At 24.3% G+C, this 22167-nt stretch overlaps 1 protein-coding gene and 2 long non-coding RNA genes across 3 annotated transcripts; 1 reads left to right on the forward strand and 2 right to left on the reverse strand.

The window, feature by feature from the left end:
• Positions 1–496: 496 nt before the first annotated feature.
• LOC6046869 (elongation of very long chain fatty acids protein 7) lies at positions 497–21016 on the reverse strand. Its single transcript, XM_038265931.1, has 5 exons — positions 20192–21016; positions 19796–20127; positions 19626–19731; positions 1193–1329; positions 497–1030 (listed from the first exon to the last, which is right to left on the reverse strand). Exons 1-5 carry the CDS (start codon positions 20250–20252, stop codon positions 851–853), a joined length of 816 nt encoding a protein of 271 aa, XP_038121859.1. The 5' UTR covers positions 20253–21016; the 3' UTR covers positions 497–850.
• LOC119770649 lies at positions 8408–9031 on the forward strand. Its single transcript, XR_005278928.1, has 3 exons — positions 8408–8519; positions 8586–8672; positions 8786–9031. It is a non-coding gene; the product is annotated as an uncharacterized LOC119770649 (long non-coding RNA).
• Positions 9433–9935, reverse strand: LOC119770650. The gene is made up of 3 exons (XR_005278929.1): positions 9824–9935; positions 9671–9757; positions 9433–9557 (listed from the first exon to the last, which is right to left on the reverse strand). It is a non-coding gene; the product is annotated as an uncharacterized LOC119770650 (long non-coding RNA).
• Positions 21017–22167: the final 1151 nt, after the last annotated feature.

The following is a 22167-nucleotide window of genomic DNA, read 5'->3' on the forward strand; positions in this document are numbered from 1 at the left end:
ACTAATGTTCAAAAAACATGTTGCCCGTAGTTGGAAGCAATTTCATATCTTAAGCGCTTTGAAAACGTTAGCGCAAGTAAAAAGATATTGATGGCTACTTTCTCATCTTGCGTGTGGGTTTGTGTGCCAACAAAATGATGAGAAATGGAATAGAAATGTACTATTTCTCTCGTTTTTCGTCTCTCTCTCTTCCATATGTTTGCTGCGTGATGACAGAAGTCATTTAAATGCGATCATGGGACAGTTGATCGAAATCTCGATAGAATGTCAAACGACCGTTCTCTAAGCGAATGTATTTCTAAAGGGAAGTCAATGACTGTGTGAGTGACTTTGTGAAGCACTCATTCAATAAAGAAATTTATCTCCTAATGAATCATGAATCAAAAGATATTGTATCGTTGAGTGGAATTTTAAAACATGGGAGGAAACACCTATATAGAACACCTAAAAATTTAAACTATTATTGATCTACAAGGTAAGAAGCAAAAGCACATGGTCAATTGAAATAAGCCATTTTATTCTAATATATAATTCATTTGCATTTGCAAGTTGGCTTCCCATCGCCTTTCGCGATCACGGGAACCAACGGCTGTGAGCAGTACAAAACTACTGATAAATACAAGGTTTAACCTATTGCTATGCTAAACAGCTAGTCGACGTCGCTTTCGTTGGACTTTAAATGTAGTGGCTTGTGGTGCGGTTATGCGAGTATAATCCGGGTTCGGCAATATCTATGAGTTTGCTTGCGATGCAGTTTGTGCGGTTTGGTGTGTGTGTTTAGTGGTTTTAAACATTTAAATATTCTCTCATTAAAATTTAATCAACTGCTCTAGGTTTAGTACGGGCCATTCTAGGAGGTCACCGATTTGGGCTTTCGCTTCTTGATGTATGCCTTCACGTAAAAGTCGGCAAACAGCGTAAACATGAACACGTTCTGCGTGAAGCCGATGAACAGCAAGTAGACCGGGTAGTTACAGTACCCGAACACCAGCGGAAGTCCAAAGTGCACCATCAGTATCAGGAATTGGATCTGCAAGAAAACAAAACGGTTAAGTGACATTGGGTTAATTGTTCAATTGCCTAAAGTCAAATAGTACAATTTATTTTCTTGGCAAAAGCGAAAACTCATGCCACGTGGCAGTTACACCCGGAAGGACGATTGAGTGTGTATTTGTGCGATGTGTGTACCCACCAGTTGAACTTGCGTGATGTGCTTCTTCCACCACAGGGAGTTTTTCAGCTCAGGCCGGAACGAGGTCAGGAAGTAGTAAAAGTACATGATAACATGCACCCAACTGTTGATCAGCCCAAGCAAAGTGGCGTGGCTGCCTGAAAAGAAAGAAATTCCACAATTCTTTAAGAGTACTACAATTTTTCTCACAGACATTCTGGTTATTGATTTATACATGAAAAATTATCAATTCAAATAATCTGAATCACATCAGCTAGGTTACTTTAAAACATCTAACATAACCAATTCTGGAGCAACATTTGAACTATTTTGTTGTAGCTATTGTTTTACACTTCGAATTTTGTGAAATAGTTTCCTGAAGCTTATGAATTATCAAAATAGTTCAAACTGTCAAAATGCGTATCCGCCCTTTTCTCGTGTTGCTTCAGAATTCAACCGCTCTGATCACCAATAAATACTTGAGTAGCAATCTAGAAAAAAAACGTAAGATTTATTCATTCCCACATTGCTGAAAATGTTCAAAACACCAACATTATCCTTTCTTCGCTCGTTTCCGAACACAACACCCACAAGCCACATGTAATATGGATTGTTGGTGCTGCTGTTTTTCCTCCAAAATTCTGTTCAAAACCAGCAAAACAACACCGTTAAGACAGTTTTCAAATGAAAGAATGCAAAATTAATGTTGAATCTGGAGAAAATATATACCCAGAAACGCGCGCACGCCCTGTTGCACAATTACTTCGACTCGTCAAAGGGGATGAATCGGGACAGGAGGAGTGGGGTGGTAGGGTATTTTAACCATTAGTGGACCCCCTAGTAGAGCCGAAGCACATTTTTCACAAATTTTCAATATTTTAAGCACTTTTTCAATACTCTTTGTACACTGAAAATAAAAAGAAGTAATCCAATTCCTAAAATTTAGGAATTTGCCAACTTCTGCCAGAGAAGTCATCCAATTCCTAAATTTGCTGGCCCAATTTAGGAATTCTGATACTTCTTTGGAAAAATGAGCTTAAACTGACAGCAAAGCTTCTCTTGCGCAACTGCGCCATCTGATATTGAAACTCGGAATTATTCTTCAGAGCTTAACAGCCTAAACTTTTCTCTTTCTTTTGTTCTCGAGAGAAGCAGCTCAAGCTTGACTTGTTTCGACAGGATTCTGATGATCGATCCACATAAATGCTAGATTAAAACTTTTTCATTTACAAATATATTCAGATGATGAAAATTTAACAATTCGATCAAATAAAAAATAATAATATCGAAGTATTAAAAGAATAAAAAGTATAAAAATATATACAAAGTATAAAAAGTATACAAAGTATAAAAAGTATAAAAAGTATAAAAAGAATAAAGAGTTTAAAAAGAATAAAAATTATAAAAAGTATAAAAAGTATAAAAAGTATAAAAAGTATAAAAAGTATAAAAAGTATAAAAAGTATAAAAAGAATAAAAAGTATAAAAAGTATAAAAAGTAAAAATAGTATAAAAAGTATAAAAAGTATAAAAAGAATTAAAAGAATAAAAAGTATACAAAGAATAAAAAGAATAAAAAGTATAAAAAGTATAAAATGTATAAAAAGAATAAAAAGAATAAAAAGAATCAAAAGTATAAGAAGTATAAAAAGTATAAAAAGTATAAAAAAATGAAAAGTATAAAAAGTATAAAATGTTTTAAAAGTATTAAAAGTATTTAAAGCATGAAAAGTATTTAAAGTATTTAAAGTATTTAAAGTATTTAAAGTATTTAAAGTATTTAAAGTATTTAAAGTATCTAAAGTATTTAAAGTATTTAAAGTATTTAAAGTATTTAAAGTATTTAAAGTATTTAAAGTATTTAAAGTATTTAAAGTATTTAAAGTTTTTGAAGTATTTCAAGTATTTCAAGTATTTTAAGTATTTAAAGTATTTTAAGTATTTAAAGTATTTAAAGTATTTAAAGTATTAAAGTTTTTAAAGTATTTAAAGTATTTAAAGTATTTAAAGTATTTAAAGTCTTTAAAGTATTTAAAGTATTTAAAGTATTTAAAGTATTTAAAGTATTTAAAGTATTTAAAGTATTTAAAGTATTTAAAGTATTTACAGTATTTAAAGTATTTAAAGTATTTTAAGTATTCAAAGTATTTAAAGTATTTTAAGTATTTAAAGTATTTAATGTATTTAAAGTATTTAAAGTATTCAAAGTATTTAAAGTTTTTAAAGTATTTAAAGTATTTAAAGTATTTAAAGTATTTAAAGTATTTAAAGTATTTAAAGTATTTAAAGTATTTAAAGTATTTAAAGTATTTAAAGTATTTAAAGTATTTAAAGTATTTAAAGTATTTAAAGTATTTAAAGTATTTAAGGTATTTAAAGTATTTAAAGTATATAAAGTATTTAAAGTGTTTAAAGTATTTAAATTATTTAAAGTTTTTGAAGTATTCAAAGTATTTTAAGTTTTCCAAGTATTAAAAGTAAGTATTAAAAGTATTTAAAGTAATTAAAGTATGTAAAGTTTTAAAGTATTCAAAGTATTCAAAGTATTCAAAGTATTTAAAGTATTTAAAGTATTTAAAGTATTTCAAGTATTTAAAGTATTTAAAGTTATTAAAGTATTTAAAGTATTTAAAGTATTTAAAGTATTTAAAGTATTTAAAGTATTTAAAGTATTTAAAGTATTTAAAGTATTTAAAGTATTAAAAGTATTTAAAGTAATTAAAGTATTTAAAGTATTTAAAGTTTATAAAGTATTTAAAGTCTTTAAAGTATTTAAAGTATTTAAAGTATCTAAAGTATTTTAAGTATTTAAAGTATTTAAAGTATTTAAAGAAATTAAAGTATTTAAAGTTTTTAAAATTTATAAAGTATTTAAAGTATTTAAAGTATTTAAAGTATTTAAAGTTTTTAAAGTATTTAAAGTATTTAAAGTGTTTAAAGTATTTAAGGTATTTAAAGTATTTAAAGTATCTAAAGTATTTAAAGTATTTAAAGTATTTAAAGTATTTAAAGTATTTAAAGTATTTAAAGTATTTAAAGTATTTAAAGTATTTAAAGTATTTAAAGTATTTAAAGTATTTAAAGTATTTAAAGTATTTAAAGTATTTAAAGTATTTAAAGTATTTAAAGTATTTAAAGTATTTAAAGTATTTAAAGTATTTAAAGTATTAAAAGTATTTAAAGTAATTAAAGTATTTAAAGTATTTAAAGTTTATAAAGTATTTAAAGTCTTTAAAGTATTTAAAGTATTTAAAGTATCTAAAGTATTTTAAGTATTTAAAGTAATTAAAGTATTTAAAGAAATTAAAGTATTTAAAGTTATTAAAGTATTTAAAGTATTTAAAGTATTTAAAGTATTTAAAGTATTTAAAGTCTTTAAAGTATTTAAAGTATTTAAAGTATCTAAAGTATTTTAAGTATTTAAAGTATTTAAAGTATTTAAAGAAATTAAAGTATTTAAAGTTATTAAAGTATTTAAAGTATTTAAAGTATTTAAAGTATTTAAAGTATTTAAAGTATTTAAAGTATTAAAAGTATTTAAAGTAATTAAAGTATTTAAAGTATTTAAAGTTTATAAAGTATTTAAAGTCTTTAAAGTATATAAAGTATTTAAAGTATTTAAAGTATTTAAAGTATTTAAAGTATTTAAAGTATTTAAAGTATTAAAAGTATTTAAAGTAATTAAAGTATTTAAAGTATTTAAAGTTTATAAAGTATTTAAAGTCTTTAAAGTATTTAAAGTATTTAAAGTATTTAAAGTATTTAAAGTATTTAAAGTATTAAAAGTATTTAAAGTAATTAAAGTATTTAAAGTATTTAAAGTTTATAAAGTATTTAAAGTCTTTAAAGTATTTAAAGTATTTAAAGTATCTAAAGTATTTAAAGTATTTAAAGTATTTAAAGTATTTAAAGTTATTAAAGTATTTAAAGTATTTAAAGTATTTAAAGTATTTAAAGTATTTAAAGTATTTAAAGTATTTAAAGTATTTAAAGTATTTAAAGTATTAAAAGTATTTAAAGTAATTAAAGTATTTAAAGTATTTAAAGTTTATAAAGTATTTAAAGTCTTTAAAGTATTTAAAGTATTTAAAGTATCTAAAGTATTTTAAGTATTTAAAGTATTTAAAGTATTTAAAGAAATTAAAGTATTTAAAGTTTTTAAAATTTATAAAGTATTTAAAGTATTTAAAGTATTTAAAGTATTTAAAGTTTTTAAAGTATTTAAAGTATTTAAAGTGTTTAAAGTATTTAAATTTAAAGTATTTAAATCTTTAAAGTATTTAAAGTATTTAAAGTATTTAAAGTATTTAAAGTATTTAAAGTATTTAAAGTATTTAAAGTATTTAAAGTATTTAAAGTATTTAAAGTATTTAAAGTTTTAAAGTATTTAAAGTATTTAAAGTATTTAAAGTATTTAAAGTATTTAAAGTATTTAAAGTATTTAAAGTATTTAAAGTATTAAAGTATTTAAAGTATTTAAAGTATTAAAGTTTTAAAGTATTTAAAGTTTAAGTTAAAAGTATTTAAAGTATTTAAAGTTATTTAAAGTATTTAAAGTATTTAAAGTATTTAAAGTATTTAAAGTATTTAAAGTATTTAAAGTATTTAAAGTATTTAAAGTATTTAAAGTATTTAAAGTATTTAAAGTATTTAAAGTATTTAAAGTATTTAAAGTATTTAAAGTATTTAAAGTATTTAAAGTATTTAAAGTATTTAAAGTATTTAAAGTATTTAAAGTATTTAAAGTTTTTAAAGTATTTCAAGTATTTCAAGTATTTTAAGTATTTAAAGTATTTTAAGTATTTAAAGTATTTTAAGTATTTAAAGTATTTAAAGTATTTAAAGTATTAAAGTTTTTAAAGTATTTAAAGTATTTAAAGTATTTAAAGTATTTAAAATATTTAAAGTCTTTAAAGTATTTAAAGTATTTAAAGTATTTAAAGTATTTAAAGTATTTAAAGTATTTAAAGTATTTAAAGTATTTAAAGTATTTACAGTATTTAAAGTATTTAAAGTATTTAAAGTATTTAAAGAATTTAAGGTATTTAAAGTATTTAAAGTATATAAAGTATTTAAAGTGTTTAAAGTATTTAAATTATTTAAAGTTTTTGAAGTATTCAAAGTATTTTAAGTTTTCCAAGTATTAAAAGTAAGTATTAAAAGTATTTAAAGTAATTAAAGTATGTAAAGTTTTTAAAGTATTCAAAGTATTCAAAGTATTCAAAGTATTTAAAGTATTTAAAGTATTTAAAGTATTTCAAGTATTTAAAGTATTTAAAGTTATTAAAGTATTTAAAGTATTTAAAGTATTTAAAGTATTTAAAGTATTTAAAGTATTTAAAGTATTTAAAGTATTTAAAGTATTTAAAGTATTTAAAGTATTTACAGTATTTAAAGTATTTAAAGTATTTTAAGTATTCAAAGTATTTTAAGTATTTTAAGTATTTAAAGTATTTAATGTATTTAAAGTATTTAAAGTATTCAAAGTATTTAAAGTTTTTAAAGTATTTAAAGTATTTAAAGTATTTAAAGTATTTAAAGTATTTAAAGTATTTAAAGTATTTAAAGTATTTAAAGTATTTAAAGTATTTAAAGTATTTAAAGTATTTAAAGTATTTAAGGTATTTAAAGTATTTAAAGTATATAAAGTATTTAAAGTGTTTAAAGTATTTAAATTATTTAAAGTTTTGAAGTATTTAAAGTATTTTAAGTTTTCCAAGTATTAAAAGTATTAAAAGTATTTAAAGTAATTAAAGTATGTAAAGTTTTAAAGTATTCAAAGTATTCAAAGTATTCAAAGTATTTAAAGTATTTAAAGTATTTAAAGTATTTCAAGTATTTAAAGTATTTAAAGTTATTAAAGTATTTAAAGTATTTAAAGTATTTAAAGTATTTAAAGTATTTAAAGTATTTAAAGTATTTAAAGTATTTAAAGTATTTAAAGTATTTAAAGTATTAAAAGTATTTAAAGTAATTAAAGTATTTAAAGTATTTAAAGTATTTAAAGTATATAAAGTATTTAAAGTGTTTAAAGTATTTAAAGTATTTAAAGTATTTAAAGTTTTTTAAGTATTTAAAGTATTTTAAGTTTTCCAAGTATTAAAAGTAAGTATTAAAAGTATTTAAAGTAATAAAAGTATTTAAAGTTTTTAAAGTATTCAAAGTATTCAAAGTATTTAAAGTATTTAAAGTATTTAAAGTATTTAAAGTATTTAAAGTATTTAATGTATTTAAAGTATTTCAAGTATTTAAAGTATTTAAAGTATTTAAAGTATTTAAAGTATTTAAAGTATTTAAAGTTTTTTAAGTATTTAAAGTATTTTAAGTTTTCCAAGTATCTAAAGTATTTAAAGTATTTTAAGTATTTTAAGTATTAAAAGTATTTAAAGTAATTAAAGTATTTAAAGTATTTAAAGTTTATAAAGTATTTAAAGTTTTTAAAGTATTTAAAGTATTTAAAGTATTTAAAGTATTTAAAGTATTTAAAGTATTTTAAGTATTTTAAGTATTTTAAGTATTTTAAGTATTTTAAGTATTTTAAGTATTTAAAGTATTTAAAGTATTTAAAGTAATTAAAGTATTTAAAGTATTTAGAGTTTATGAAGTATTTAAAGTATTTAAAGTATTTAAAGTTTTTAAAGTATTTAAAGTATTTAAAGTTTTTAAACTATTTTATTCAATTCCTACTTGACAGCTCGTTCAAACGGAACCATAGTTTATCAATCGAAAAAATGTGGTCTTGTCATTTAATTTTAATTTAATCAATAAAATAAAAAAAGTGATAAGAAATGGTTCTAACTCGGGCTTAAACTTGTTTTTACAGTTGTACATAAAAATTTACATATGGACCCTATTGAGGAATTTTATAATTGTAGAATTTTGGAGTATATAACTTATTGTTTTACAATGACTAACTGTCACTTTATAAACATCGACTGTCACTGGTTTAACATAAAATAATGACAAAATCTAGGACAAAATATTTCACACAGCTCTAAACTTCTGGAATTTTATTTTATTTCCATGCCCTTTAATATGACCAGCATCCATAATGCACAGACAAAAAATTACAGATTTATAAATTTCGTCTAAAAATTTTCTTCAAAGAATATTTAAATAAATTTATAATTAAAGCTACGTCATATTTGTATGACCCTTTAATGTTCGTTATTTTCGAACAACCCGTTGAATGTAAAGCTCATTTGACGCAGCAAGCAAACCTGAAAAGTGGTTGAATCGTCTGGACTTGATTTCCGCAAAATGTTCCCGAATTTCTAACCAGAATGGACAATTTTGGGAAATCCGTCTCTTTTGACCGGTCATCGGACGTTCCGGATTGTATTCCCTGGTAAGTTCACTGAAAATCAGGCTGAATTTGGATGTTTTTGATAAAAAAATGCACGATTTGTTTCAGATTTCCCCACTTCTCGGCAGCCTTGGAAGCCGCGGCTTCATGAGAGACTCCTTCTTGGGAACCATGTTCCGGATCAACGATGTAAAGGTGAGGATCATGTGGTGAAAAGGAAAATCGGTGCTGATTCTGAAATCGGAACACATCTCCGGGGTAGTTGATCGCCAAACTTTTCTAACCTGCTTTTCTTTTTGCCGTTTCAGTGACATCCAGCTCCAGATGGCAACGTCCCGGCCAAGTTTTCGAAGAACCGGTGCAAACAAACGGAATATGTTCAACCCGGAATCAAAGGCGGACGACCGCTGGACTCTACTGGAACCTTCCGTCGATTTCACCCGGAACAACGATGCATTCCGCTGCAGAAAGGCAGGTTCTGACTGGTTCCAATCCGAGGAGGATGGTGTTCCTGGTTGGCATTTTAGTGTATTCATTATTTTATTGTGTATTTAGGGAAGAATATCAATAAAATTTGCTTTTTGGAGTGTTTTTTCATTTCAACAACATTAAAATAACACAATGAAAATAAACAATTATGTTTCTGTCAACCGCCACCAGATGTCACTTCACGAGCTTTCACCCACAAAATTATTTTACCACCAGATGTCGCTTTGCAGTGCTTAAATAAGCTTTTGGAGCTTTTTTGTAGTTCAATAAGTCAAATGAAGTTGGCGCCACCAGTCAATTCTGGCTGGCAAAGCATGCTGTCAAATTTAGGAATTTGGTAACTTCTTTGGAAGAAGGAAGCCAAATTACTAAATAAGGAAAGGGGCAAAATTCCTAGAATAAAGGAATTTTTTCCTTTTTTTTTATTTCAGTGTAGCATTTTCACAACAAAACTGCATTTTGAAATCGACGGAAGGTTCCAGTAGAGTCCAGCGGTCGTCCGCCTTTGATTCCGGGTTGAACATATTCCGTTTGTTTGCACCGGTTCTTCGAAAACTTGGCCGGGACGTTGCCATCTGGAGCTGGATGTCACTGAAACGGCAAAAAGAAAAGCAGGTTAGAAAAGTTTGGCGATCAACTACCCCGGAGATGTGTTCCGATTTCAGAATCAGCACCGATTTTCCTTTTCACCACATGATCCTCACCTTTACATCGTTGATCCGGAACATGGTTCCCAAGAAGGAGTCTCTCATGAAGCCGCGGCTTCCAAGGCTGCCGAGAAGTGGGGAAATCTGAAACAAATCGTGCATTTTTTTATCAAAAACATCCAAATTCAGCCTGATTTTCAGTGAACTTACCAGGGAATACAATCCGGAACGTCCGATGACCGGTCAAAAGAGACGGATTTCCCAAAATTGTCCATTCTGGTTAGAAATTCGGGAACATTTTGCGGAAATCAAGTCCAGACGATTCAACCACTTTTCAGGTTTGCTTGCTGCGTCAAATGAGCTTTACATTCAACGGGTTGTTCGAAAATAACGAACATTAAAGGGTCATACAAATATGACGTAGCTTTAATTATAAATTTATTTAAATATTCTTTGAAGAAAATTTTTAGACGAAATTTATAAATCTGTAATTTTTTGTCTGTGCATTATGGATGCTGGTCATATTAAAAGGGCATGGAAATAAAATAAAATTCCAGAAGTTTAGAGCTGTGTGAAATATTTTGTCCTAGATTTTGTCATTATTTTATGTTAAACCAGTGACAGTCGATGTTTATAAAGTGACAGTTAGTCATTGTAAAACAATAAGTTATATACTCCAAAATTCTACAATTATAAAATTCCTCAATAGGGTCCATATGTAAATTTTTATGTACAACTGTAAAAACAAGTTTAAGCCCGAGTTAGAACCATTTCTTATCACTTTTTTTATTTTATTGATTAAATTAAAATTAAATGACAAGACCACATTTTTTCGATTGATAAACTATGGTTCCGTTTGAACGAGCTGTCAAGTAGGAATTGAATAAAATAGTTTAAAAACTTTAAATACTTTAAATACTTTAAAAACTTTAAATACTTTAAATACTTTAAATACTTCATAAACTCTAAATACTTTAAATACTTTAATTACTTTAAATACTTTAAATACTTAAAATACTTAAAATACTTAAAATACTTAAAATACTTAAAATACTTTAAATACTTTAAATACTTTAAATACTTTAAATACTTTAAATACTTTAAAAACTTTAAATACTTTATAAACTTTAAATACTTTAAATACTTTAATTACTTTAAATACTTTTAATACTTAAAATACTTAAAATACTTTAAATACTTTAGATACTTGGAAAACTTAAAATACTTTAAATACTTAAAAAACTTTAAATACTTTAAATACTTTAAATACTTTAAATACTTTAAATACTTTAAATACTTTAAATACTTTAAATACTTTAAATACATTAAATACTTTAAATACTTTAAATACTTTAAATACTTTAAATACTTTAAATACTTTGAATACTTTGAATACTTTAAAAACTTTAAATACTTTTATTACTTTAAATACTTTTAATACTTACTTTTAATACTTGGAAAACTTAAAATACTTTAAATACTTAAAAAACTTTAAATACTTTAAATACTTTAAATACTTTAAACACTTTAAATACTTTATATACTTTAAATACTTTAAATACTTTAAATACTTTAAATACTTTAAATACTTTAAATACTTTAGATACTTTAAATACTTTAAATACTTTAAATACTTTAAACACTTTAAATACTTTAAATACTTTAAATACTTTAAATACTTTATAAATTTTAAAAACTTTAAATACTTTAATTACTTTAAATACTTTAAATACTTTAAATACTTTAAATACTTTAAATACTTTAAATACTTTAAATACTTTAAATACTTTAAAGACTTTAAATACTTTATAAACTTTAAATACTTTAAATACTTTAATTACTTTAAATACTTTTAATACTTTAAATACTTTAAATACTTTAAATACTTTAAATACTTTAAATACTTTAAATACTTTAAATACTTTAAATACTTTAAATACTTTAAATACTTTAAATACTTTAAATACTTTAATAACTTTAAATACTTTAAATACTTGAAATACTTTAAATACTTTAAATACTTTAAATACTTTGAATACTTTGAATACTTTAAAAACTTTACATACTTTAATTACTTTAAATACTTTTAATACTTACTTTTAATACTTGGAAAACTTAAAATACTTTAAATACTTCAAAAACTTTAAATAATTTAAATACTTTAAACACTTTAAATACTTTATATACTTTAAATACTTTAAATACCTTAAATACTTTAAATACTTTAAATACTTTAAATACTTTAAATACTTTAAATACTTTAAATACTTTAAATACTTTAAATACTTTAAATACTTTAAATACTTTAAATACTTTAAATACTTTAAATACTTTAAAAACTTTAAATACTTTGAATACTTTAAATACTTTAAATACATTAAATACTTTAAATACTTAAAATACTTAAAATACTTTGAATACTTAAAATACTTTAAATACTTTAAATACTGTAAATACTTTAAATACTTTAAATACTTTAAATACTTTAAATACTTTAAATACTTTAAATACTTTAAATACTTTAAATACTTTAAATACTTTAAATACTTTAAATACTTTAATAACTTTAAATACTTTAAATACTTGAAATACTTTAAATACTTTAAATACTTTAAATACTTTGAATACTTTGAATACTTTGAATACTTTAAAACTTTACATACTTTAATTACTTTAAATACTTTTAATACTTACTTTTAATACTTGGAAAACTTAAAATACTTTGAATACTTCAAAAACTTTAAATAATTTAAATACTTTAAACACTTTAAATACTTTATATACTTTAAATACTTTAAATACCTTAAATTCCTTAAATACTTTAAATACTTTAAATACTGTAAATACTTTAAATACTTTAAATACTTTAAATACTTTAAATACTTTAAATACTTTAAATACTTTAAAGACTTTAAATATTTTAAATACTTTAAATACTTTAAATACTTTAAATACTTTAAAAACTTTAATACTTTAAATACTTTAAATACTTTAAATACTTAAAATACTTTAAATACTTAAAATACTTGAAATACTTGAAATACTTTAAAAACTTTAAATACTTTAAATACTTTAAATACTTTAAATACTTTAAATACTTTAAATACTTTAAATACTTTAAATACTTTAAATACTTTAAATACTTTAAATACTTTAAATACTTTAAATACTTTAAATACTTTAAATACTTTAAATACTTTAAACACTTTAAATACTTTAAATACTTTAAATACTTTAGATACTTTAAAAACTTTAAATACTTTTATTACTTTAAATACTTTTAATACTTACTTTTAATACTTGGAAAACTTAAAATACTTTAAATACTTAAAAAACTTTAATACTTTAAATACTTTAAATACTTTAAATACTTTAAATACTTTAAATACTTTAAATACTTTAAATACTTAAAATACTTGAAATACTTGAAATACTTTAAAAACTTTAAATACTTTAAATACTTTAAATACTTTGAATACTTTAGATACTTTAAAAACTTTAAATACTTTTATTACTTTAAAAACTTTAATACTTTAAATACTTTAAATACTTTAAATACTTTAAATACTTAAAATACTTTAAATACTTAAAATACTTGAAATACTTGAAATACTTTAAAAACTTTAAATACTTTAAATACTTTAAACACTTTAAATACTTTATATACTTTAAATACTTTAAATACTTTAAATACTTTAAATACTTTAAATACTTTAGATACTTTAAATACTTTAAATACCTTAAATACTTTAAACACTTTAAATACTTTAAATACTTTAAAAACTTTAAATACTTTAAATACTTTAAATACTTTATAAATTTTAAAAACTTTAAATACTTTAATTTCTTTAAATACTATAAATACTTTAAATACTTAAAATACTTTAGATACTTTAAATACTTTAAATACTTTAAAGACTTTAAATACTTTATAAACTTTAAATACTTTAAATACTTTAATTACTTTAAATACTTTTAATACTTTAAATACTTTAAATACTTTAAATACTTTAAATACTTTAAATACTTTAAATACTTTAAATACTTTAAATACTTTAAATACTTTAAATACTTTAATAACTTTAAATACTTTAAATACTTTAAATACTTTAAATACTTTAGATACTTTAAATACTTTAAATACTTTAAAGACTTTAAATACTTTATAAACTTTAAATACTTTAAATACTTTAATTACTTTAAATACTTTTAATACTTTAAATACTTTAAATACTTTAAATACTTTAAATACTTTAAATACTTTAAATACTTTAAAGACTTTAAATACTTTATAAACTTTAAATACTTTAAATACTTTAATTACTTTAAATACTTTTAATACTTTAAATACTTTAAATACTTTAAATACTTTAAATACTTTAAATACTTTAAATACTTTAAATACTTTAAATACTTTAAAGACTTTAAATACTTTATAAACTTTAAATACTTTAAATACTTTAATTACTTTAAATACTTTTAATACTTTAAATACTTTAAATACTTTAAATACTTTAAATACTTTAAATACTTTAAATACTTTAAATACTTTAATAACTTTAAATACTTTAATTTCTTTAAATACTTTAAATACTTTAAATACTTAAAATACTTTAGATACTTTAAATACTTTAAATACTTTAAAGACTTTAAATACTTTAAATACTTTAAATACTTTAAATACTTTAAATACTTTAATAACTTTAAATACTTTAATTTCTTTAAATACTTTAAATACTTTAAATACTTAAAATACTTTAGATACTTTAAATACTTTAAATACTTTAAAGACTTTAAATACTTTATAAACTTTAAATACTTTAAATACTTTAATTACTTTAAATACTTTTAATACTTTAAATACTTTAAATACTTTAAATACTTTAAATACTTTAAATACTTTAAATACTTTAAATACTTTAAATACTTTAAATACTTTAAATACTTTAAATACTTTAAATACTTTAAATACTTTAAATACTTTAAATACTTTAAATACTTTAAATACTTTAAATACTTTAAATACTTTAAATACTTTAAATACTTTAAATACTTTAGATACTTTAAATACTTTAAATACCTTAAATACTTTAAACACTTTAAATACTTTAAATACTTTAAAACTTTAAATACTTTAAATACTTTAAATACTTTAAATACTTTATAAATTTTAAAAACTTTAAATACTTTAATTTCTTTAAATACTTTAAATACTTTAAATACTTAAAATACTTTAGATACTTTAAATACTTTAAATACTTTAAAGACTTTAAATACTTTATAAACTTTAAATACTTTAAATACTTTAATTACTTTAAATACTTTTAATACTTTAAATACTTTAAATACTTTAAATACTTTAAATACTTTAAATACTTTAAATACTTTAAATACTTTAAATACTTTAAATACTTTAATAACTTTAAATACTTTAAATACTTGAAATACTTGAAATACTTTAAATACTTTAAATACTTTAAATACTTTGAATACTTTGAATACTTTGAATACTTTAAAAACTTTACATACTTTAATTACTTTAAATACTTTTAATACTTACTTTTAATACTTGGAAAACTTAAAATACTTTGAATACTTCAAAAACTTTAAATAATTTGAATACTTTAAACACTTTAAATACTTTATATACTTTAAATACTTTAAATACCTTAAATACTTTAAATACTTTAAATACTTTAAATACTTTAAATACTTTAAATACTTTAAATACTTTAAATACTTTAAATACTTTAAATACTTTAAATACTTTAAATACTTTAAATACTTTAAATACTCTAAAAACTTTAAATACATTGAATACTTTAAATACTTTAAATACATTAAATACTTTAAATACTTAAAATACTTTAAATACTTTGAATACTTAAAATACTTTAAATACTTTAAATACTGTAAATACTTTAAATACTTTTAAAACTTTAAATACTTTAAATACTTTAAATACTTTAAGTACTTTAAATACTTTAAATACTTTAAAGACTTTAAATACTTTAAATACTTTAAATACTTTAAATACTTTAAAAACTTTAATACTTTAAATACTTTAAATACTTTAAATACTTAAAATACTTTAAATACTTAAAATACTTGAAATACTTGAAATACTTCAAAAACTTTAAATACTTTAAATACTTTAAATACTTTAAATACTTTAAATACTTTAAATACTTTAAATACTTTAAATACTTTAAATACTTTAAATACTTTAAATACTTTAAATACTTTAAATACTTTAAATACTTTAAATACTTTTCATGCTTTAAATACTTTTAATACTTTTAAAACATTTTATACTTTTTATACTTTTCATTTTTTTTATACTTTTTATACTTTTTATACTTCTTATACTTTTGATTCTTTTATTCTTTTTATTCTTTTATACATTTTATACTTTTATACTTTTTATTCTTTTTATTCTTTGTATACTTTTATTCTTTTAATTTTTTATACTTTTTATACTTTTTATACTATTTTTACTTTTTATACTTTTATACTTTTTATTCTTTTATACTTTTATACTTTTTATACTTTTTATACTTTTTATACTTTTTATACTTTTTATACTTTTTATAATTTTTATTCTTTTTAAACTCTTTATTCTTTTTATACTTTTTATACTTTTTATACTTTGTATACTTTTTATACTTTGTATATATTTTTATACTTTTTATTCTTTTAATACTTCGATATTATTATTTTTATTTGATCGAATTGTTAAATTTTCATCATCTGAATATATTTGTAAATGAAAAGTTTTAATCTAGCATTTATGTGGATCGATCATCAGAATCCTGTCGAAACAAGTCAAGCTTGAGCTGCTTCTCTCGAGAACAAAAGAAAGAGAAAAGTTTAGGCTGTTAAGCTCTGAAGAATAATTCCGAGTTTCAATATCAGATGGCGCAGTTGCGCAAGAGAAGCTTTGCTGTCAGTTTAAGCTCATTTTTCCAAAGAAGTATCAGAATTCCTAAATTGGGCCAGCAAATTTAGGAATTGGATGACTTCTCTGGCAGAAGTTGGCAAATTCCTAAATTTTAGGAATTGGATTACTTCTTTTTATTTTCAGTGTAGTGGCCATGGCTGATTTCAGAATTTTCAGATTTCAGTCGAACTCAAAACACTTATTTTGGTGAAAGGGACAGTTAATTATCAGTCAACATTGGTTTAAATGATGCTGAACATGCCAAATAAAAGATTTGTAGACAATAACACGCTTGAAATTGTGATTTTATTGAATTTTTCATCAAAAACCCTTCAGAGGGTCCACTATAGGAAAGGGGTCCACTAATGGATAACGTACCCTAATTTTGTGTTTCAGGTGGCATGCTACTCACTTTGGAGCGCTCTGGTTTGTTCCAGCTGACGGTGCTCGAGGTTTTCCATCGAGAAATTAAAAGTGAGAGTGTGTGCGTGCAACATGGAGTTAAACTTTTCAAAGTGTCATGGTAACCTTCACAGCAAATTCATAGAAAGTTTAACTCCATGTTGCACACACTCTCACTTTTAATTTCTCGATAGGTCCTGGTTTGTTTTGGACAGACATTTAGAATTCACGTGATAGGGGTTTGTTGTTCAGATTTTGTTAGCAGAAAATTTTCAAGAGTACCGCAAACCGAAAATAGTTTAAAGACTTCAATATTTATTATTATATAAGTTCAGTCTCATTTTTATCTAATTTCACGTTTACCACTGAAGAATTTTTTTAGCTAAACTTTTATGAGAAAATTGATAACTTATTTCCCAATAAGCGATTTATTACTTGGTTTCAGCTGAAAATGCTTTTTAGAAACTGTAATGAATTGAACGTCAAAGTTCTGATGCGTCAATATAAGGTGCCACTGGAATTACATGCTGTTCCCCTATCAAATGAGATTCGAATACAAATGTCTTGCAATAACGCTGGTAGAAAGGTGTGCAAAATACACAGTAAAAAATCTAGAAATTTTTAAATCTTTTATGTTAGAAAAATGTGAAATTTCACATCTGGAAATGTCTAATTTTACTCTTTTCTGGTGTAAAGTCACTTTTTCAGTCTAAATTAAGGTAAATTTACATCATGAAAGAGGTAATATTGAACCTTCCAAAATTACACATTTTTTTTACTGTGTACCACTACAGATGTGACATTCACATTTCTTCAGCTCCAATTATTTTATTTTTTATGACCAGTTCTGTACGATTTCCCAAATCGACTTTTGTATTTTTTATGTGTATGGAAACTTGCACAATTGTAAAATCTGACTGACTGATTTTCAAATGATTTAACAAAAAAATCATAAAGATCCTTTTCAATAGCACTTTTCAATGGACAGTTGCCAAATTTGTACGGAGACTTGTATGGAGAAGCCAATTATGCAAAATGGCTTATTTTGACCTAAAGAATTGATGGAAAATGTTAAAAGAATTAAAAACATTTTGGTTGCAACTTTAAAGAGAACTACTCTTTAATTCTTTCTAAATACTCAGATCGGAAGTACGACAGCATTTGCAGATTACGTGAACAATACTCAGCTAAAACAAATAGCAATGTTATTAAATCTATTTTTTATTGCTCAAACATGTTTTCTGAATCACTCAAGTATCGGACTAATCGTGGATCGTGGAGGAGAAAATCGTGACGTCACAAATGAACTCAAATCACTCAAAGTTCATTTTGTGAGTGACTTTAACATTTTGGCCTAGTTTGACAGCTACATTGTCCCCAGTTTTCTGTGGGAGAGAAAAGGAGGCGAGTACTTTATGAAAATCATACCTGTCAAAATTCCTAGCCTCAAAATTTTGTCGCGAGTTGCTTTTCTCCTCTATAGAGGAGAAAACCGTGACGTCAGAAATGAACTCAAATCACTCAAAGTTCATTTTGTGAGTGACTTTAACATTTTGGCCTAGTTTGACAGCTACCTCGTTCCCAGGTTTTCTGTGGGAGAGAAAAGGAGGCGAATACTTTATGAAAATCATACCTGTCAAAATTTCTAGCCTCAAAATTTTGTCGCGAGTTGCTTTTCTCCTCTATTCCGACCAAAGCAAATTGACACCAGTTGACATTAGAACGGTTGTCAAATGAGAGCCCACAACAAAAGCACTAGCTGTCAAATGGTAGCCCATAACAAATCAATGTTTGTGTTTTTGATTTTACAATTTTTCGCAATTTCGCAATGAATTCCTGAAAAAAAAAACACATTAATTGTGTTGCTGATGGCAAATTCTATCATATTATTGGAGATTCCATCCCAATGTTAGCAGAAAATTCATATCGAAAATAGTTATTTTTCTCTCTTACCTTTTTTATTTGTTTTTTTTTTTCTTTTGGTCGATTAAACAGTGCACCCGTACACTGAGAATCGGCATCAGACAGTTTTCAGTTTGTTTTTACACATTTGCATGGGACTTTTGTGCACAGAATTACACTTTACAAAAAACCTATCTTATCGGAGGTACAAAAAAATGTAAGTCGTTTTTTTACGCCGATGTATTTAACCAATTCGATAAACGTCGTTCGATTAAAGTTCAACTGCTGAAAAAATCATCATTTGCAACTCGTTGAATAAACTGCTAACCACAGTTCAAAATATTCTCAGAAATTTAAATCACGATGTTAAATTCATTGTCAGTTTTTATTTTGGTAATAAAAAAGTTATAAACTTTGGGACTTAAAAAATCTTAATTTATTTTTAAACAATCGAATTAAGTCGAATAAAACTTAAATAATTTTCGTCAGAAATACAGTCGAGGTTGCTATTTTTCCGACTAGTTTTTTTTGTTCTACTTCAAAACAAAATGAATCAAAAAATTATTAGTTTGCAGTTTGAAAAACTGTAAACAAAGTACTTTCCTATGCTAAACTTATTCTTTTGATTTCAATAAGAAATTCAGAAGCATTTGGTCATTTTTATCTGGCGCTATGCACTAGATTGACATTTTTATTTAAGTTTACACAGCTTAATTTGCTTAATTTTTAGTACCTAAATGTTAACTGTTCCGATTTGATATTACTTACCTGATACAAACTTCGTGAAGATGTAAGTGGCAAACACCATTCCGGCATGGTGATAAATGTGCAGAAACGTGATTTGATTGTTCTTTTTTCGCAAAACGAAAAACACCTGCAATTAGTAAAGATATTCACAATCACTCTCTGCCTTCAACTCTTCTGTTTGAACCACTCACTGTATCCAACAGATCCACAATCTTGGACAAAAAGTACAAATAGGTCACGAAGAGTAGCTTTCTCCTGGCAGGACTCGACTTTTGATTGATCGGTTCACACACCCAGTCGTAATCGTCGGCAAATATCGAATTGTAAATTCCCGTCGTACCGATGTACACGTTGAGCACGATCTGCGTAAAGTTGTACACGTTCATGACCGTTTTAAGGCAGAACGGTTTCCGATTTTCCATCACCCATGGGCCCCAGTTTTGGACAAACTTGAGGTATAGTGCGATGATCAAAACCACGGGCCATGGTGATCCCAGCAGCGGATAGTGCTCCACTCGAGGATCTGTCGAGGACACAGGTTGAATCACTGTTTAGTACAAATTATCATGAAGTTGTTATATACGCACCATTATACTCTTTGAAGAGGTACGTATAATAATCGTACAAGTTACGTAACACCAGTGCCATAGCTCAAATGTTTAATCACAATTTTAAAATTATCTGCTACAATCTCACTTGCTCCCAAATCGCACTATCATCTTATACCTTTAAAAAGTTAGGCACAAATCCCCTGTAACACGTGATCACGCGAGGTCGAGTTCCACCAGAGCACTATGTGCCACGACCGTAGGTTCTACTTATCGAAGTGACCACCTCGGTATCGGCTTAAGTTCGGCTTTTTCCGGACCAACGAAATTTGCATTCGATGTAGTAACAGTTAATCGGACTTGAGCCAACGCAACTGAACGACAACTTGCGAAAACTCCGTCACACCAGCTTGTGCGGCCTTAAATGCGTAACGTTACACGTTTCAGCTGGAAGCGTTCTGGCCGCGAAGTTCAACGGAGGTCGTCCCGAAGCTTCAGGCCGATTGGTAGACGCCGTTGGGTTTGTAATGGTGAAATTTACTGGTTGTATCGACGGTCGTTGGTTCGTGACGAAATTTTGCTGAATGAACTCAACTATTGGGTGCAACAAGCGCTCTCGGAGTTGCCAATGACCGCATTAGAATAAGGAGCTAAGTCATCGTTATCGCTAGAATGGTTGGAATGGTAGAATTTGAAGTTTGAGTGTCGCTTGTGTGCTGTATTGTTATTTATGACACGTCTACTATACCAAGATAGGTCGTGTCACAGGATAGAACACAAGCGTCGCTGTACCGAACCTGTTCAATCTGATCAGATTGAATGGGTTAGGCCTTACTAGATTATGCCACATTGGTATGGCTAATGATTTTTTTAAATTGCTCAAGTTTTGTTATTTCGTCAGCTGTGTGCTATATTGTGACAACGACCATTTAGTACTATCCGAGAAAATCGATTTTTGAAGTTTGATGATAAATATTTTCAAAACTATGAATGGTAGAGCCAAACTTTTTGAAGCAATTGGTTCGTATACTGAAAATGCTGAAAAATTGTTTTACGTAACGCAAAATTTTCATACAAGAATTCATAAAAAATTGCAAAAATACCTTACGTAACGCGTTACAAGAGGGGGGGATAGGAGGGAACGATCATCTTTTACGATTTGTTACGAAGGAGGGAAGTCAAAAATCCCAAATTTGCGGTACGTAATAAAAGAATGCTCCCTTAACTTCTAAATAATATTTTCTTTCGAAAAAACGACAAAATTATTAGTAAAGTATAATTATTTCATCTAAAACGAAAGAAACGTATCAAATACATTCTTATCTGACATGTCAAAATGAAAATAGTTCAAATGTTTGCAAATCAACATGATATTTTATGCATTGTTCCTCTTCCCCATTAGTTGTGTAGAACGTACCTGGTCTGGTCTAACCGAAATTACTCAAAAATATCAAAATATTAGACTGCAACATAGTCAAACCTGTTTGTCCCGTTTAATGTTAGTATTCAGTATGCAAAGACGGTGTGATTGTCTTTAACATAGTCAAAACTACTGTCCCGATTCGTCCCAGATTACGGTACATAAAATCAATAACTTTAAAATCAATTTTTATCGTAAACATCTGGATTTTTTAGAAACTTGTTCAATTAAAGTCTAAGTAAAGACCTGGAATAAGACGATTTAAAAAAAGTCCGACAAATTTTAAACAATTTTGATGGGTTTTAACGAGAATTTCCTTAGTTTGTTACACTTGCCCCACTCTCCCCTACTGTTGGTGAATCTGTTGTTAAGGATGAGCTTCGTATTGGAGATCTGAATGAAATTTCTGAAATCCAAATAAAATAAAGATAGCAGAATCGTGAATTCACAAAACTTGCAAATTTTGTTTGATGGGTTATATTTTATATCTGAACTACAGCTAACTTTTTCAGTAATTTTCCTGTACACAATAACTCTTAATAACAAATCTTTGCATTTATTTCAAGCAGATATCAGATACAATATTGTTTTTGAT

The sequence above is a fragment of the Culex quinquefasciatus genome, chromosome 3 (assembly GCF_015732765.1).
Source record: "Culex quinquefasciatus strain JHB chromosome 3, VPISU_Cqui_1.0_pri_paternal, whole genome shotgun sequence".
Taxonomy (NCBI): domain Eukaryota; kingdom Metazoa; phylum Arthropoda; class Insecta; order Diptera; family Culicidae; genus Culex; species Culex quinquefasciatus.

Coding starts and splice junctions, on each gene's coding strand:
- LOC6046869 (XM_038265931.1), bottom strand. CDS start 20,252: ATGGCACTGGTGTTACGTAACTTGTACGATTATTATACGTACCTCTTC. Junction 20,128..20,191: donor CCTCTTCAAAGAGTATAATG/GTGCGTATATAA, acceptor TGTCCTCGACAG/ATCCTCGAGTGGAGCACTAT. Junction 1,031..1,192: donor ACATCACGCAAGTTCAACTG/GTGGGTACACAC, acceptor GTTTTCTTGCAG/ATCCAATTCCTGATACTGAT.